The following is a 16,163-nucleotide window of genomic DNA, read 5'->3' as shown; positions in this document are numbered from 1 at the left end:
GGTGTCTTATTGCACTGCAGTAACAGAAACATCAGACGGTCGTATCACACATAGGGTGTGTGTATTCATCACCATGTGTTTTCAGGCAGCATGACATGCAGTGGCACTGCAGCTGTCGAGGGAGGGAAGTGAGTGACTTACCCTTGGTCCAGTTCAAAAAATCTCAATAACTACTGTCCAGATTCCCTGGCCTTTCATCTAGCACTATCATGCACCATAATCCTGACATTTCCACTTGTTCACAAAATAGAGAGGAAGAACAGGGCTGGAAATTGAGCATCTGATCAATCACAGGGCCTATCATCCTTCTAGTTGCAAAAACGTTCATCCTCACTGACATGACATACATACTGTATACTGAATGTCTCTTTATGATGTGTATGAAGTGAAATATACTGTGTATTCAAACCCAAGATTCAAGTTTGTTTTATAGCTGTACCATAGATCAAATTATGCAGAATTTACACGTGTTGTATCCGTATCTTGTGTGTGTAGAATGACTAGCCTACAGGGGCAGGGCAAGAGGGGTGGCCAGGGGGGGCACCCCTGGGATCTGATAGGCACCCTCACCAGAGTTATAAGCGCTTGTCTGGTAATGTGTTCACAACCGTAGATCTGTAGTTTAGGTGTGAGAGGCACAAACCGGGTTAGCCAGGGGTCAACCTCTTGTACAGTTGGTCATGATTGAGGAGTGGTGAGAAAATGATGTGGCTGAACTACAAGCTAATTTCAAGCAGAAAACACACATTGCGTGTATTGTTGGATTAACATCATACGCCAATGAAAATCGATGTGATTATGTGCACAGCACAATACAATCATTTAGTGAGTATTCCTCTTTAAAATCGCACAAGCCTTGATGATCTTGAGCACCAATAAATAGATAGATATATCAACGAAATATGCACAGGCTCAGATTCAAGCATTGCATATATCCAGATAGTGAGTCACTCATATCCCTTCCTTCGTCTTTTCTTCTTATATTGATCATGGACGCTGTATTTACTTACTTATAATCTGCTCATACTCAAAGCCTTTCTGCCCTCTAGTGGTTGTCAGACGTTGTGTCATTTTCTACAGACAACACACTTGCATAACGTACATAAATATAAATAATACAAAATAAGACTAAAAAGGCAAATACATTACAAAAAAAACAAGAAAAAAAGGTATATACATACATATATATATAAACAAAGTCCATCGGAAGTAGTAGGGAAAAAGCTTTTATAAATCCAATGGAGTTTTACTTTTGTTGTTGTTCAGCAAACTAAGAGAGTTAAATCTAAAGAGGTAAAACCTTAGGGAGTGGGTTATAGAATTTCTGTTTATGAATGAAACATTTGGCAAATAAAATAATGGAATGAATCAAATGTTCAAGAGCACCATCATATGAATTTGCACAGTAAAATATCTTCAAAGGAATAAACAAAACTGGTGACTTCAAAAAAAGGTGACGACTAACCGAACCGATGACCAAACAGTGACGCTGCCCAGCGGTGGAGCAGCTGTGACAACAACCCACCGACAGTCACTTAACATGTAGTTGTTCGGAAAAGGTCTATTTATAACTGCATATTGATTCAAATTATACCTGTGCAACTTTAATACCCAAATGTAACGTTGTGTTTAGAAAACCCGGGCTTGCTGCCAACATATGAGCCCACTTGTGACACTGGTGTCTGCCTAGTTGTTGTGAAGACGGAAGTGACAGGAGGACTTCCCTCTGGCCAGTTCTTCAGTCTTCTTGGTAACAGTTAAAGGAATACACCTCCGCCTGTCAAGACACCATCATGTCATCTGCGTACAGAAACAGGTGAGACACCGTAAATCTTTGTTTTTGCATGAGATGCAGCACACACGGACAGTCAAAAACCTGAGCTACATCCTTTACCGTAGCAGCTAGCACCCTAACTGCAAACTGGTATTAACTCCAGTCTAGCTAGCACAGAACAAACTCAGTCGAGTGTGAGCCAACAGAAGCATTTCATTCGTACATGCTGGTCTGACTTTACGTTTAATGTCGAAAACAGCGAGACTTCGTGGTGCTTTACCAGTGAACTAATATAGCAACTTCAACGATTCAAGTAGCTATGCTAGCTCCCTGTTAGCACATCAGCTGACACATAACGTTAGCGTTACTTCCTTTTAGCCCTGACTGGCTAACAATTAGCTATCCAGCTAACTGTTAGCTGTATTTGCTGACACCGTAAGGGAGACAATATATGGTACTTAATTCCAGTAATTTGTCCTCCTGATGTTGAATTAGTTCATGACAAATTAACCGAACCATGCTTCCTTGGAAAACGTCCTCGGGCTCAGTTTAGAGGAACTCTATGTTTTTCATGTAGTTACCCTTTTTCTCTGCTTCAGTGTATTTTAATCCACGTTGTCAATATCAACTGTTGTACGTAAGAACTTCTAACATTGGTTGATTCTTAATGTATCATGTTTAAATTATTCTTTATTCCTGAAATATACCCACATACCACATTCCCACAACTCATAATATACACAATTTACTTTTATACTCAACAGGGTTTGTTCTGGCTAGAAATGAGGCAAACGTGGTTTCTCAGATGTAATCATTACATTACAGTCATTTAGCAGAAGCTTTTATCCAAAGCGACTTCCAATTCACATTCTGTCACATCTCCAATCGGTTGAAATATGTTTTAAGAAGGAAAAAGCTAAATAAATGCGAACAAGGCTGCAGATGCACAAGGCCCCGTAGAGAATCTCATATATATATATATATATATATATATATAGTAAAAAAATAGTTTTCATTAAAATGAGGTTTGTCAATCAATAATCACAAAAGCTCCTCATATTCAGGCTTTGACTGTCAAAGAGGTGTAGATGCTCCTCTCCCCTCCGGTGTGAAGGCTGCAGTGTGTGCTGTTGCAGCATTGAGATATTCTAATGCACTCATTATTATATATTATTAGATATTCTCACATGCTGTCCACTGTGGGCAAAGCATTGCCTGAACACGTGGTTATGATGCTACTGCTGAACTGGGTCAAGATTGTGTCTCTTGGTTGTGGTGCTGACTAATAGAAAAACAAACTTAGCATGAAGTCCATGTTCATAGTTTATTTATCACATGAGAGAAATCAGTGAGATGAGGGAGAGGAACAATGCTCAATACAAAGCGTTTTTTCAATTTGAAAATGTAAAACTATTTCGGACTAAAACAGCAATTTGTGTAATATGGAGAACGACTTAGTAATGTGTTCTCTGGTAAGATATATATATATATATATATATATAAATGGTCACAAAATCACAAAAGTGAACTACTTTATCTGTATCCAAAACAGTACAACAGCCCAAATGTCCCCGCTCTGGGACTGATAAGGGATGATCTTGTCTTGTCTTATCGCCCATTCCGACCTAAAGAAAGAATGCAACATCTTGGGAAATACACTAATTGGCTTTCGTGCCGTTTGTGTGTGAATTAAACAAACAAGATACGTTGTGATGATTAGATCTTTCACCCTGCTCCCAATCTTTATGCTGAGCTAAGCTAATCCCTCCTTCATACTTATGGCACTGACATGACTCCAGTGGTATTGATCCTTTTATCTGACCCATGGCAAGAAAAGCAATAAGTATATTCACCAAAGTGTAAAACTGTTCTTTTAAATTTATTGTCACTAAAGTTTTAGGACTTAATATCAGAGAAAGCATCTTCTTGTGTCGACCATGCGTTCACAGTTATGAGTCAACATTATGTTTATAACATGTGAGGCATTTTATAACTAAGCAGTGTAATTCAGAGTTACAATTGGTTCTGACCTCGTCTTGTTTCTGATTTCAGAATACAGGAATTCAAAGAAACCTTGAGTGAAGAAAACATAAACTTGAAGACACTGAGGGAGCTGTGCTTCAATGGTAATGTTCACACCTTGAGGTTCTTTGTGCTGAAACTGATCACGTTCCTGTCAGATTTCATTGTTCTGTATTTATCCTTTTCTTTATTCAACTCAGGAATCCCATTTGAAGGAGGCATACGAGCACTTTGCTGGAAAGTAAGTTGCTCTGCCTCTGTGTTTTAGTAAACGTCTGTGCATGACACATTGGCCCTCATGCAAGAACATGTTTGTGTTCTTATCCTAAACCTCTCGTACTTTCTTCCTTGAGGTTTGCTCATATGAGTGGTAGAAGTTGGATCCAGCAAACCCTCTTAAGCCGAGTTCACATTACACGACTGTGGCCCTCAGTGTGCGAAATACCTGGTGGCAATCGGGGGGTCCCGAAAGAAATACGTCAAGTAGTAAATGCATTATGAAGAAACCAAGGTTGAATATCCTGTGAACAATTTGATTTGGCTGCAAAATACTTACTCAAATGTAGATTTTTAGACCTCCTGTTTCTAAAGCATCAAATTGTCCTTCTTTGTATAATCCCTAGACATGTAGATGGTGCTTTCATCAGTGAACTATTTGGGACAGTCATGTGATTGCGCGCCAAGTTTCAGAAGTGTAGACCACTTGCAGAGCTTTAACCCGGCGCTCAGGGCTCGGCTTCTTCTAGTTGCCATCCTGGTAACCAGGAAGAGGAAAGACGATGTCCTGCTTTAAGACAGGTTCTTACAAAAGGCACTGGAGGACATTTGTCCAAAGAGGGTCCATTTAGGTCACAAAAGACGTGAAGACTCTGGCTGGCTGTGTCTTTTAACTGTACGGCGGAAATCGTCTGAATAATGTAAACTGCTGGGCATTAGTGAGCTTCTTAGAGATATTTTATTACCGATTGCAAGTGACAAATAGTTGTCTTATGATCTTAGATTTTGCTCTTGAGGCTGTCAGGGGTCTAAAGTTTCAACCAATGGTCTCGAACCCCCAGGACCTCCGTATTTCGCACACTGGTCGCCCTGATTTTCCACTTGCCGACAGTTTTTTGAGCTTTTGGACAAAAGCCCCAGAACAGAGCCAAATGCGTGTGACCTGTTCAAAGACACAAGCCGAGAGTCCCGCCGGTGCAGCGCTGATGCATTCCAGATATCTAGCATGCTAAATATCTGAACATGTCGGGGAGCTACAACCAATGAGAGCGCCAGGGTGGAGGGGAAACCTGGGGGGGTCGCCTCCCCGTAGCCTGCCTGTGAGAGCTGGGTGTTGAATTTGCAACACGGACCAAAGTTGGTCTTCAAGACGATTCCCATTACAAGACAGCCAGTTGTTTGGTGTGAACAGACAACTGACTGCTCTGAAACTCATGTAGTGTGAACTTTGTTTCCACTTCAGGAATGCTCCATGAGACGTGATCATTAGCATATTCAACATCCCAAACTGCTCTAGAACTACCCAAATACCAGTTCCACTCCATTTGTTGGCAAGTTTCATTCAGAAAATATATCGTACGAGAGTAAATAAGAGAACTGCTTTACAAAGCCTCTCATCCAGCCATGATGGTGGTTAGGAGAACAAACCACGAGCCGCTCTCTCATCTCAGCCACCTCATACACTCACACACGCTTTCATGAGAACTCATCGGACTCCTCAACAGCATACAGTCCACGACACTTCTTCTTTCATAGAACATTTTTCTCTATAAAGATTTCCCACACTAGTTGATATCACATACAGATTCTGTGTCTACTTATTTCAGCTCCATGGTGTCTGTATGATGCTTATTTGAGGGAAGTCTTCACAGCCATGGCTGCACCATGACATCAAACGGAAACATTCAAAACAGCCTTAATACACATTCTCTCAAATTGCATGCTGGTATTTATAAACTCTGTGTTCCCGACCATAGTTTGAATAAAGTGTACTGGGTCGGAGCCTGCTGGGTCCAGCAGGGTTGAAGATGGTGTAATTTGTATCTTTACTCTACTCTTTGGTAAATAATAGAAGTGAGGTCTGAGACTAAAGTGTGTCGGATTAGATGACTGTATGGGCTCACTACATGTTCTGTGGTTATTTGACTCTCCTTTCAGATCCTTCTTAATTATCTACCCTTCGATCAGACATTATGGGAGTCTTTCCTCAAGAAGCAGAGGTAAGGAGAACACGCTGATTAAAGAACTTTTTTGGTGTCACGAGGCAACCGCCAGTTCAGCTGCTTTCAATCAGCGTTGCTGGTGACATTAGCTAATGCCGTTAGCTAAAAGAAAGAGCAGTGACTCCCCGGCCCGATGCTGTTCATTATGTTGTGTCTCATGGTGAAGCTAGCTGGGCAGAAACAAGCTTTACTGTTGTTTCCTTGTTTATATCTCACCCGACTCTGTTTTCACCACATCCTTCTGATTTTAGGAATATTATTTACTAACAGGAGGTAATCTATATAGATATTTTTATATAGATATTTTTTTGTTGCAAGTTGGGGTAGCAACTAATGATTCCTTTCATTATCGTCCAGTGTATCAAATATCAGAAGATAATGGCCATTCCAATTTCCCAGAATCTTCTAGTGTCATCACCTAAAACCCCAAAAGATCAATTTAAAATCATGTAAAATCTCATTTAAGAAGCTGAAAACAGAAAATGTTCTGTTTTTGCTTGTTAAATAAAAATTACTCAATTTGCCAATTAACTTTCTGTCAACTGATGAATCAGCTTATTGTCTCGGCACTCTTAATGTATCGGCTTCTCATCTTCCTCCATGTTGTGCCTCTCACAGGGAGGTGTACTCCCAGTTCCTAAAAGAAATGATCATCCAGCCGGGTATTGCAAAAGCCAACTTGGGCCTTTCCAGAGAAGATGTGACTATGGAGGACCATGTGAGTCAAGTCTCCTCTGTTCTGGTGTTACGTCTTCTTATTCATGACATCTATCACACTTCTGTCCATCCTGATAGAGGATCCTCCTCTGTTGCTCTCTCTAAGGGTTCTTCCTTTGTTCCCTGTTAAAGGGCTTTTTAGGGGAGTTCTTCCTGTTCTGATGTGAGGCTCAGAGTTGTATGTTGCACAGATTGTAAAGACCTCTGAGGCTAATTTGTGATATTGGACTTTACAAATACATGGTTAATGATCACTACTACTACTAAACTATGTTTAGGGTTGACTTTGGAGGCGTAATGGAATAGACGGTGGCTGATGATGATCCTCATGCACTCACATAAACGCAGCCACGTGAGATTTTAATTCCCACTCGTAACAAATGGTCACATAAGCGACAGTTGCGGTCTCATTTGAGATTGTGTACGTGTGACGCAAGTTGTCATCTGCCCATGTACATACACACACACTTATTTATTTATTTATGTATTCCTCAGTGTGCATCTGTCCAGTGTGTTCTTAGTAAGCACCGGAAGAAAAGTGTTAAAGAGGACTTGGAATATGAGATCTATCAAAGCTATGAAGCTGGATGGTGTCGGCTCTTTGCTCACAGCTGTATAACCATTCAAGTCATTTCATTTTTTTCATTCAGCCTCTAAATCCGAATCCAGACAGCAGGTGGAATGCCTACTTCAAAGATAATGAGATTCTGCTACAAATTGACAAGGATGTGAGGTAAGGTATCTGTTCATTTGCTCCAGTATACAGTATGAATGTGTATGGCTCATTGACAAATAAGGCTTCTCAAAAGGTCATTTTTTAAATGATCTTCAAAATGGATGTAATGCATATGTTTGTCTGGAACAATGTGGTGAAACAAGTCTAAGTTGTGAACCAACTTTTCATAATGTTTTAAATAGTTTTTTAAAGTATATTTTAACTTCACAGGCTAAAACATCAGGTGGTGCAACTACATATTTATAAAAATATATATATTTTCCTAATATTTATTCAAACTGACATTTTTGACAAGTATCCCTTAGAGTGTCTACTGTGTCTAATCATATTTTGTGGTTGTGTTTTATTTATATATATATATATATATATATATATATATATATATATATATATACACAATAATTTATCATAATTGTGTTCTCTTGGCCAGGAATTTAGTATATTTAACATTTAAACATAATAATACAAATGAATACATTCAATACAATAGTTCTTCACATCATATTAAGCAAACAAAAATTCACTTTAACCTATTTATTGCTTTAAATTGATATTTTACCTGGTCGCACCACCATGACATGTATCAGTTGTGCCACCTAATAATATCAGTAATCACAGGAAATATGCAGAAAGTTTGCATTTTTATTTCAAATACAACATTTGTTAGTCAACAGTCTCTTTTGAAGTAAAAGTAGTAAATATTTCACAGTAATCATGTTTAGCTCATAAGTGTAATAGAATCACAGTCTCTTCCTCCCGGGCTGCTGCAGCTTCTACCTCATCGTAGCAGCGTTCTGCACACGCTCCACACAGGACCTGCTGTCTGCTCCGTGTCCTGATCATTCTGCTTTACTTCACAGTGGCGTCCTTAATAGTTAAACAGTATTCATTAATATCATGGAAATAGTTTGAAAGTGTATAATATTGTTAACTTAACACTGTTAAACTTTTGAAATGTTTTTATATAATGTTAGAGCTTAAATATAACATCATAAAGTGACATTCTTTGCAGTTGCTCCACCTGATTTACTGGTTGCTCCACCTGACGTTTGCAACTTATTTCAAATGAAACAGGCATCTACTAGGACACTAGCATTAGCTTTTGTTCTTGCTAACAACTTCATACGTATACATTTTAAATAGAATAAAGACATTTATGATAAAATAACTTGTTTCTAGTTTTACATTGGTTGTTCCAGCCTGACATGGAAAGTGAACCGCTCTACCTATAAGTTGAAAGTAGCTGTTTTTATCAACATTCAAAAGAGATATAAAAACATTTTCACTCTGCTATAAAGGTCAGTTGAGCTCCTCTTGATGATGCAATATCCTGTTTACTGTTTTGCACTTTAATTTCATAATAAAAGTCCCATCTTTACAGTTGTGCCACTCTGACATTAGAGAACATTCAAATTGTTCAACAATTTTTAAATTATTGCAACAGCTTAAAACTATTGGTATTTATAAAAATGTTGTTTATTTGAATCGTTTCAACAATAAAAGCATGCCATAGTATTTTATTTTGAATTTATTATCATTTAAATACCTTTTTAATAGTCTTAGTCTGTTCATCTGCTAGGACAGGTGCAGCGCCTGACATTTCCAGGGTTTGAGATGCCAAAACATCAAATATTATATATTATTTGATTGTACTGAAAATGTATCAAAACTGGATAGGTTTTATAGAATGAAATGATATATGTCATGAATTGATACAATTATTTTAAAAGGAAATAGTGGACTCGGACACAAAAATATGCACGTCATGTCATTGACCCGTGTACAATAGGTCTGGTAAAGTCTAATGTTGTTGTTGGCATGTTTGCAGGCGGCTGTACCCAGACATGGCGTTCTTCCAGCGTCCTACAGAATACCCATGCCAACTTATCCTGGACCCTCAGAATGATTATGAGACGCTGCGGCGACGAGTCGAACAAACCACACTGAAAGCACAAACTGTAAACCGCAACCGCAGTGGAGTTACCAATGTAAGGGGCTATTAGTGTGTGTGTGTGTGTGTGTGGGGGGGGGGGGGGGGGGGGGGGGGGGGGGGCGGGCGTTTGCCTGGTTAGTACGTTCTGTTTGGCTGGTATCAAAGCTGTCAATGGCCTTACAGTCACAGACTGTGTTACTTTGCTCTAGTTACTTTAATAGATGCTGTGGTGATTATGAGTTATGGAAGGAAACCTTAATCCCCCAAGTCTGTGTCACACGGCCGGGGTTACAGCTGGAAGAACAAGACTTGAATATTGTCACACACACCATAAGAACACATGAACTTAACAGAATACACACATGTAATTATAGTCCGATCTATCGTGCTCTAGATGAAGCAGTCAAATTCTAAGTCTGTTATTTTACACATTCAGCGTTTTGTTTTTACCAGCTGTCCTTCCTGCGTTTGGCAGTTTAAACTGTGCTTGTCTTGTTTCTGTGTTTGTGATTGGTCATGTGCATTAAACACCACAACCCCGGTTGACTTACCGATGTCATGTTGAACTGGCTTCATAGTTCAGGCCCTGGTGTCCTCTTACTTCATTTCATCAGGACTTTGTTTGTTACCTCATGGCGGCTGATGTGGTCTTTCTTTACATCTCCTCTGCTGTTCCTACATGAATATCCACACTGTATGTGCTGCATATAATCAACATTAAACAATGTTTGCACCGCTTTTGGGTAAACTGAATCTGCTCTCCCAGGTCAGCTCCCCTGGAAAGGCGTTTCACCTGTATCCATCGAACGAGTATGAGGTGCTGCCCAATGGGAGCGAGGCACACTGGGAGGTGGTGGAGCGGATCCTCTTCATCTATGCCAAACTCAACCCTGGGATTGCCTACGTACAGGGCATGAATGAGATCGTTGGGCCAATCTACTACACTTTTGCCACGGACCCCAACAGCCAATGGAAAGGTCGGTGGCATTGAAAGGGAACATTTGAGATGTTGGACTCGTAGAAAATGAAAATAAGCCCTTTGTGATTGTTGTCTGCTTCATTGTTCAGAGCACGCCGAAGCGGATACATTCTTCTGTTTCACCAACCTGATGTCGGAGAACCGAGACAACTTCATCAAGAGCCTTGATGACTCTCAGTGTGGCATCACCTACAAGATGGAGAGTGTGTACTCCATGCTGAAAGACAAAGACCTGGAGCTCTATCTCAAGCTGGTATGGCCCTTTAGGGAGCTAGAGGGGTGTTTGACACTACTCTCCTGTAAGAAATCAATGATTCACACTGAGCATGTCACTCCCGACTCTTCTCTCCGTTCTGCTACAGTAGATGTCCGTGGGCTGGAGTACGTTATTAGGAATATTCCTGCTCTACCTGACAAGACTCGCCCTGTGCAGCATTCAAGTACTCACATTGGCCAGACATTCATGCTCGCCCAGGTACTGGTAACCTGATTTGTTCAGGTCCTAAGTCCTGACCAATGGGCTACCCTATAGGACTACCCTACTAGAGTTCAATGCCTAACCTCAACCAATCGTCTCTGCCTTAAGCAGCTATGCAGGGTGGGTCTTGCCGAGCCGTAGGATTCCTAAATACGCGTCCGAAGCAGTTTGCATCTCTGCAGCATCTCTGTATATAAATCAGAGCTGCAACTAACAATTACTTTCTTTTTCAATTAATCTGTAAATTATTTTCTTGATTAATCAAATAATTGTTCTATAAATTGTCAGGAAACAGTGAAACATATATATATATATATATATATATATATATATATATATATATATATATATATATATATATATATATATATATATATATATATATATATATATATATATATATATATATATATATATATATATATATATATATATATAGTTTACTATCATACAAGACCAAGAAAAGCAGCAGACCCTGAATCATCTGACCAGAGAATGTGAAACATGAGTCAAACTGAGCCTGTTGAAGGAGAAGTTGACAATGATGTGGACATGTCCCCAGCTTTTCCTTCTTTTTCTTCTTCACAGGAAGAGCAGAACATCAAACCACAGTATTTCACATTCCGCTGGCTGACCTTGTTGCTCTCTCAGGAGTTCCTCCTGCCTGACGTCATCCGCATCTGGGACACCCTGTTTTCTGACCTGGACAGATTCCACTTCCTCATCCTGGTCTGCTGCGCCATGCTCATGTGAGCGTTTCACATTATGACCCCTGTACTTGCCCGGCATTGATTGACCCCTCTGGCTCTTCATGTGAATCCCGCTTTCTGTTGACTTCTTCTGTTCACAGACTCATCCGAGATAATTTGCTGGCCGGAGACTTCACGGTCAATATGAGATTACTGCAGGTAAGGCTTTTATAATATACTGGGAGGCTTCATATTTAGACACACAGTGCAGCTGATGCTCTTACTGAACAGAGGATTTTTATTTCTTCTTTACTGCGGTTCCTTTCAGGATTACCCCATCTCAGATGTCCACACCATCCTGATCAAGGCCAGAGACCTGCGGGACAACTCCTAACCTGTTCTCTCTTTTCCTCCTGCCGTTTCTGCTCGTATGTGGAAGGTGAGAGTTTAAACATTACAAAACATTGTCCTGTGACACATGTATCGTGGGAGGACTTGATCAATGAAGAGCTTGGACAGATATGTTGGAACACCCAGCACACTGCTTTTTATCTCGATGTCTGACGATTGGTCAGTGGGGACGACCGTGAAACCTTTGAGGACATGCTGAGACTATTGCCCTCTTGGTACAGTGGTGGTCCCTCTCTCACAGCCATCTCTCCCGTGGAGACTTGTTTATGATAGTGACTGCACTCAACATGTGCCACATTAGTCCTACACTACAGATCTTAAGTTTGTCATGAAAACGTACCAGAAAGGTTCAACAACGGAGCCAAGAATTCCCTCTGCAACCACGTATGTAGTCAGATCAAGCAAATGTTTCATTGGGTTGAACTATAGCGCATGTTTGTTCTGTTTTTGTTTTTTCATTTTTCAAAGTTGAAGGTTTTTAATGTAAGAAAAGTTGTCTGCATCTGTTTATGTGAAACAGGAGATGGTATTTCTGGGTACATGTTCTGTGTGCATGAAGTGAATCTGAAGTATGAGCCTGGCCTATTACATATGTTCTTAGTAATCTTCTGAAAAATCTATATTTCTTTGTCATTGTTTCTCAACATGACGCCTTTTGTCCCGTTGGAAATGTAACGTGATGAATTTCTCTGTAGTGTCGTATTACTTTGACAGAACTAAAGACGATTGAAAGAACATCAGAGGACATTGTGCTGCCTTTCACACTGAACATCAGCTGCTCTGTAGTGGCTTCATTACAACACGTTGTACTATTGTCTCTGGCGAGTCATTGCCTGTGGTTGACCATTGACTAGTTCCTATAATGCATTGCATAGCAAGTTAACTGCTGGTTTCTGCTGTCACTAGCCTACAGTAATTCTGCTGCATATTGTATGAAATTGACCAGTAATAACACGTTTATACCAATACCTACATCATACCACTTTAAGAAACATAACCATGTCTTTAGAACCACAAGAAGCTGACTTTGAATGTTGCCTTAAAATGGTCTTGAATTGACAAAACTGAGTTAAATTGTAACAATGTGATAAAAGAAAAAGACAGTTTTCAATCCTCTGTGCTGAGGATATGTTTCAGTCAGTTTCAAAGAAATTGAGATTTGATAGCGTCTAGAGATTCTTCAGTTGGATGGAGGAGGAGAGAAACATTTATTTTGTGACTAACAAAGATGTTACCGCCACGAATGATCCTTGATCACTGGCATGTGGAACTGGCCTAAGCTTCACCATTATCTGGGCCTATGCTACAATCAGAAACCCAACACATCAAACGGAGGTTAAACCCTGAGCCACATTGAACTGGACTGCAGGTTGTTGATGAGATTACGCAACACCTCCAAAAGAACGCACCAGGTCCTGTCGTTGTGTCGACGCAGCTCCCATCAGTGAACCAGTGATGGATGACTGGACATATCTGTGTCTGTCATAATACTGGCTCGTGTATCGAGGGCTAACCTATGGACTCGCTAAAGGAGAGGTGGCTCAACACAGTGGAATGAAGCCGTGTGAGTCCTGGGACTAGAAAAGATTCTTGGATGCTTGTCTCAACAAAATGCACGTTGAGGACAAATGTGTCTTGTTGCTTATCTTGCTGTTTAGCCAGCAGCATCTGATGGAGCAGAGAAGAAAATGGAATAAGCAGTGTTAAGTGTTAAAAGCCTCTTTACTTGAGGATTAGCATGAAACTCTAACTCTTTCCCTTTTTATCTGAGGGCTTATGCAGCTAAAGATTTACAGCGGAGTGACAGCAAGCTGAGGCAGCGCGACTGGACAACATTACAGTGTCAGCAGCTTCACACCAAACAGCAACCTGCAGTTGATAATAAAAGGTTAACTTTGAGTTCATAGCTCAGCTCCTCCAGCGTTCATGGTGCAGGGTGACCTTTGGTTCAGCAGGATGCTGTTCAGTGTGAACACCAGCACAGTTCTTTGAGGATCACATTGTGTGTTGTGCACCTACTATGTGGCAGGCCGGTCATGTCTTCACTATCATTCAAATATAAATGTGTCTCTGTAAGATGTTAATGGGGTTCATTGGATGAGAAGTTCTCAGAAGCTGTTTAACAGCTCAAAAGATGTTGATGATACTTTAGCATTCTCACATGAAGGAACTCTATGCCGATCGATGATTTAATGCTTCCCTGCGTTAATATGAACAAGCATGAAACTCCTCTTGTATTTTCTAATACGAGCCTTCATAGACACACCCCAAATGGAAACAGCCAGCATTTCCAGGGTTGCTGAAGTATTTCTGTAACGTATCCTTTTCAACCCTCTTTACTAAATGGATGGGCCATAACAACTCTTTGTTCTGTTCATCGCTGCTGTCCAAGATCTTACCTGAGCATTCTGATCAGAACACCCCGTTGAGATGTACTCTTTAATGTTGTTGAGGTTTGTGTGTGGAAGCTCTGTTTACTTTGAACACAGTATGGAACCATACAATGCTTTTAAATGCTGTTAAGAAGCTGCTCATTTATTTGTGACCGAAGTGCACCTGAAGAAGATATTCTTCCAAATTGTGTCAAGCTTTTGGATTCAAGGCGTGGAGACTAATACATCTATAACTCTGTTTATAAAGGACGACCTTTCTGAACTTGAATGATCCCTCGGTCTAAGCCTCAGTGAGACAGACATCATGTCTGGAAGAGGATTTGAAGATTTGAATGTGATTATAAAATAAGTCCGCACCATGAAGAAGACGTGTTCCTGCTCCGTGCAGCGTTTCCTCTCACTAAACCTGTTCTTTAGCTAGATCTCTATATCCAGAAGATTCAGTTCAGATTGAAAGGGCAAGCATTCTAAGACCCCCAAAACACACTTTCTTTCTATTTCAAAGTATATTTTATCATGCGCTAAAGTGTTGGGTGAGTATTTTTTGAGGGACTGTTACTAATTGATGCCATCCACATGCTCCTCTTTTTAATTTCTATTTATTTCTGTGTGTGTGTGTGTGTGTGTGTGTGTGTGTGTGTGTGTGTGTGTGTGTGTGTGTGTGTGTGTGTGTGTGTGTGTGTGTGTGTGTGTGTGTGTGTGAGAGAGATGTTCACTATACTCTTTGTCTTATGTCATTTAATTGCACATTTTTGTAACGTCTCCCGTGATAAGACTTGTATATATACTTTTACATGTTTGCAGATGTGCATTAAATGAATGATGGAATCAAAAGTCTCTTTGTGCAGTGGTGTAGTTCTCTATTCAAGTAGTCGTTAAATGGACTACTTGAATAACGTTTTTCTAGTCCTACAACCACTCAACACGCTTTAACACTACATGTCATCATTCACCCACTCACACCCTGATGACAGGGTCTCATGCCACCTGCTCATCAGACGAACTAACATTCATACACATCAACAGTACAGCAATTTGGGGTTAAGTGTCTTGCCCAAGGACACCTCAACATGGACCAGCGGAGTCGGGGATCCAACCGCTGATCCTCTGAGTGAAGGACGACCCGCTCTCCCACTGAGCCACAATCAGCCAGTAATAACCTGAGAGTGCTTTTAAATATATTGACAGTGATGTGTGGTGCATGCTGCTTATCTTTTTAGTTGTGTTTTTTTAGACCTTAGAGCACAGATTAATTGTCAAACAGTGTAATCGAAATTTAGACCTCTAAATGGAACCAAATCCTTATTGTTTTTAGTTGCACCAGTACTGGAATGGAGTCCTCTTCAAACGGAGTCATTAGTTTTCCATCAACATTTTGACACACCATTACAGTCGTAAGTAACGAAAACACATCTCAGATGACCTGAGTGAAGAACCTCCTCCTCCTTTACAGTGAATGACTGCATTCTATTTAGCTTCACCAGATACGAGGAGCTCATGTTGTACGTAACGTTATTGAGGAAGTGGCCCTGTAGAGCCATCTTTAGTAATGTCAAACTGTGAATGAAATAAGTCCCGCCCACAGTCGAGCCACTGACCATTGGAGGTAAGGTCATGATCTGTGTTCTGTTCTCTTTGCCCATTGGAGTGAATAGACTCGGGACCTGCTGCTAGTCCTCTAGAGGGGCAGGGCAGTGGGGAAACCCAGGTGACAGAAACAGGAAGCTGAGGAAAAGAAACAGTGAAAAGAGTGCCGCCACCGTCAGAGGGGTGTGCCCCCCTGGTCCGTACGTTTTGATAGTCTGTTTTATG

The 16,163-nt window shown here is 40.5% G+C and overlaps 1 protein-coding gene across 1 annotated transcript; it reads left to right on the top strand.

The window, feature by feature from the left end:
- Positions 1–1,701: 1,701 nt before the first annotated feature.
- tbc1d13 (TBC1 domain family, member 13) lies at positions 1,702–15,114 on the top strand. Its single transcript, XM_079178704.1, has 12 exons — positions 1,702–1,816; positions 3,827–3,900; positions 3,997–4,037; positions 5,951–6,012; positions 6,634–6,733; positions 7,383–7,465; positions 9,297–9,456; positions 10,168–10,378; positions 10,470–10,633; positions 11,447–11,607; positions 11,709–11,766; positions 11,876–15,114. Exons 1-12 carry the CDS (start codon positions 1,794–1,796, stop codon positions 11,939–11,941), a joined length of 1,203 nt encoding a protein of 400 aa, XP_079034830.1. The 5' UTR covers positions 1,702–1,793; the 3' UTR covers positions 11,942–15,114.
- Positions 15,115–16,163: the final 1,049 nt, after the last annotated feature.

This window comes from Pholis gunnellus (assembly GCF_910591455.1).
Source record: "Pholis gunnellus genome assembly, chromosome: 18".
NCBI classification, from domain to species: domain Eukaryota; kingdom Metazoa; phylum Chordata; class Actinopteri; order Perciformes; family Pholidae; genus Pholis; species Pholis gunnellus.
This window is presented reverse-complemented; position numbering and strand designations above follow the sequence as displayed.